This window comes from Nuphar pumila, chromosome 3 (assembly GCF_984573655.1).
Source record: "Nuphar pumila chromosome 3, dmNupPumi1.hap1.1, whole genome shotgun sequence".
In the NCBI taxonomy this organism is placed as follows: domain Eukaryota; kingdom Viridiplantae; phylum Streptophyta; class Magnoliopsida; order Nymphaeales; family Nymphaeaceae; genus Nuphar; species Nuphar pumila.
The window spans coordinates 140,796,471-140,800,302 of record NC_143251.1 but is presented as its reverse complement, the minus strand read 5'-3'; the positions used below and the strand labels follow the sequence as shown (position 1 = coordinate 140,800,302).

Genomic DNA, 3,832 nt, shown 5'->3' with positions numbered 1-3,832 from the left:
TAAAGTATAATATATAAAAATGTATATGCTATGTATGAATAACATAAAATATTTTTACATGAGCCAGCTCGTGTTTGGCTTGTCTTATTCAGGGACGAGTCGAGCTCGGCTCGGCTAAACACGAACAAGAGCCAAGCCACGAAGGCTTGTTTACCAGCCCTAGTGTCAATGGCTCAGATCTGGTTCAGACTCAGGTGATTCTGGATCTGGATCTGATATTGAGGTGTGGATACTGGATATGATCAGTTTTGCCATAAGAAAATCCATTCCTTGATCCTATAATGATTACATGAACCAAACTAGGTCTATACCAGGTAAAATAAAAAATTTCAATCTTTTTTTTTATATTGAAAAATCATCGGTCTTAGTCGGAACTCAGGTCCGGTATGAAATTTCACAAACCATACCTGGCTCCATATAGTAATTGGACCCTTTAGATCTAACCTGGTTTTTAATTGGACCTCCTTCTTGATCACGAAATCCTGACCCTTTAGATCGAGTATGGGTAAAACTCTATCCATTGATCACACCCCTAGTTTGCAGCCCTGGTTTCAAGCCTTGCATTTAAGAGAGCAGTTTTGATGGCAGATCCAACCAAGAGGGAGGTGAGGTGGGTGGAATTCGATGAGGATATGGACATCAATGAGATGTTCACGGAGTGTACTTTGTACTGGGGCGCAGATCGGGTCCACAGCTCTCTGGACGGTCCACTGTGGTTCCCCACGTTTCACCTGACAAGGATGCTTGTATTTAAGGTGCAACTGGATCTGATCTGGAATTGGGTCCACACCATGATCGGTTTTTACAGACATAGGATCTCAAACCCTTGGCTTTGGGAGCAAAAAATAACCCTAGATTCAGGATCTTCGGTTCAAGGGGGAAAAATTTAGGAATGTTCATGTTTGGAGTTTGGGAATATGATAAAAAAATGTGAGTGGAAAAGAAAAAGATCAGTTTTTCATTTATTTCAAACGAAAGAAAAAATCACATGAAATTTTTCTTTAAATTGAAGTTTTAAAAAAATTCTTGGGCTTCAGAATTTTTCAACTCTCTCTCTCTCAATTCGATTTTCACATTCATACAAACAAAAACGAAATTCATATGTAAAATTTTTCATATAGAACAATTTTTCATATATCATATGAAGAGCTTTTCTCTCTCTTGGAAGCAAAAAAAAATCTCAAAGAAAAAGAAGATTTCGCCTATGATAAGTTTTGATATGATAAACATTTTTAAATGAATAATTTTCACTTGTTTGTTTAGCATGAGAAAAACGAACAAGTGAAAAAATATCAGGAGAGAGAGAAGGGGAAGGGTTGATCAGCCCTCTGAGTGAGAGAGAGAGAGAGAGAGTTTGAAACGGTGGTGGGTGAAAGACGAAGATGGAAGAAGCTCTTATTGTGAGAGCCATAGCCATGTGATGAAATGTTTTCTGGGTGAATGGTTGCCTTAATGAAAAAAAAAATGATAGAAAAAAATGTATTTTTTTTTTATAAAAATCATACATTAAAAAAATTCTTTTAAAATTTGTTCTCTCATTTAAAAAGTTGTCATTTTTTCTTTCCTACTTGCTTTTTTTTCTACCATTTTTTCTCTCATTTAAAAAGTTGTGATTTTTTCTCTCATTTAAAAAGTTGTCATTTTTTTCTACCATTTTCTTACTTCCAAGCATGCCTTTAGGGCATGTTTGAAAGTGGGAAAATATTAAGAAATATGCTCAGTAAGAAGGGAAAAGTGACAACTTTTTCATTCATTCCAAGCCATAGAAGATTTTTAAAAGAAAATTTTCCTATTTTGTCTTGATTTTGATAGAAATGACTTCTCATCTCAGAGATGACGAGAATTTTCTTATAAAAATATTTCAGTTTTAAGCGTAGCTCTCACCCTAATCAAAATACTCCACTAATTTTCGACAATCCAAGGAAAACCCCATAACCAGTTGTACATGATTGACAGCTGGTTGGTAAAACCCTTGAAGGATGTGTTTCGAACTTGTGATGTCCCGTCAACTTGACATTCATAAGTTGCCCCCACCAACCAGATGAGCAAAACCCTTGTCGGCAAGTTAAATATCTTTATACAAAGACGTAGGCAAATTTTTCTTTTACTATGAAGTTTTCTTTTCCGCTACCAAACATGACTTGCTATGCATGAAAAAAGCACAAAATACAAGGCAGCACAATTTTGTCACGTTATTTAGAAGGCGAACAATATTCGTAATTTTGTCAAGATCTTATGGGTCAAATTTTGTACCGGGTCCAGTTTGGTAACTTTTCCCAAGGAGTATATCACAACCATCATGAAGCTTTCACGCAACTATTTCTTCATCCGCAAAACCGTTTCAAAAGTACAGATAACAAATCTGGTCCAGATTCAGCCCCATATACCTTTTTTTGGTCTGAAATTAGACACTCTTATAATATTCGGTGTCCAATTAAAAGAACAAAGAAGAAGAAAAGATTCCCCGAGAATTTATACGGAGCACTTGAGCTCATTGATGCTCTGAAGCTCCGGCCGCCACCGGCGGTGATTAGGGAGCTTCACCGGCGACACGATCTCTTCCAACCTCAGCTTCGGAGCGACCGAGATTCCTTCTCCGATCGTCTCCGCCTGAGCCGGAAAAACCTTCCCGCCGCCAATTTTCGGCCGGGCGAGGTGCGACGCCACAAGTACGGCGAGCTCTTGGTCGGAGACTCTGGAATTCACTCTGTCCATCGGAAACAAGACGTAGAAGTGGCCGATCTTCGTCTCCTCATCGGCCCGCATGGTTTGAACCCGGCGATGGCACCGAACTTCGTCGGCCAGCGCGACGACCCGGCCGGGGAACTCGATCATGAGCTCGGCGACGGCCCGGGGGGATCCGAACTCGTAGACGTTGCCGTTGAGATCGGCGATCTTAACGACGGGAGAATTCTTCACAGAGATGCAAGAGAAGTGATTTCCCATCTCTCTGTAGTAGGAATCCAGTGTTTGGAAATTCGAGTTATTTGGGAGAAAACTGAAGAGAAAGAAGGGAATTGTTTGGATACTCTGAATTTTGAAAGGGAGAGAGGTTGCTGCATATATAGCTAAGCAGTCTCGGGGTTGGAAGTTTGGTGCTGTCTGGTAATTAAAATACTAAATTACCCCTCAATTATTCTTTACTTACCAGCAAACAATTTCAGAAGTAAGGGCAGAGGATGTCATTTTAGATGGAAGACAAACGTCACGGGATGTGTCGCTTCCATTGTACGCGACGGGACACGTGTTAAAATCGCGTGGTCGGATACGGATAAGAAATGACACGCTTGCTGTCAGGTGTGTCACTGACTTGTCTGTGTTGACCTAACGGATCTAGACGATCACCAACTGTGATCCGAATTGCAATGTTGGATCCATATTTAGAGAGAAGGTTGCTTACGCCGGTTATGCTCATAATTTAAAAACCCAGTGACTCGTCACTCAGCTTGATTGATCCATGACTCGTCGGTCGGGTTAACTTTATATTTTATATAATATATATATATATATATATACATAAATATATGTATAGTATGTGTATTTTATATTATATTATTAATATATTATACATAATATGTATTATAGGATATTTTTGTAATATATTTAATGTATACTTTTATTAATATATGCATAAGCATATTTTGAGTGATTGGTAGCTGCTCATACATTAGGTGATAAATGAGCATGTTAAATGTGTTTTTCAGTCTTTTTTTTCATTTCATTTATAAATTCTGATGATATAAATGTGATCTATGTACTTCATTTCATAGGGATCAGCCCTAGAAGGGTTTGATCCGGACGCATGGTTGAGATTTTATAAGGTGCGAAAAAT

The 3,832-nt window shown here is 38.5% G+C and overlaps 1 protein-coding gene across 1 annotated transcript; it reads right to left on the bottom strand.

Moving 5' to 3' along the window:
• Positions 1-2,300: 2,300 nt before the first annotated feature.
• On the bottom strand, positions 2,301-3,027 carry LOC149844119 (uncharacterized). The gene has a single exon (XM_090002067.1). The coding sequence runs from the start codon at positions 2,944-2,946 to the stop codon at positions 2,473-2,475; it is 474 nt and encodes a 157-aa protein (XP_089858193.1). The 5' UTR covers positions 2,947-3,027; the 3' UTR covers positions 2,301-2,472.
• Positions 3,028-3,832: the final 805 nt, after the last annotated feature.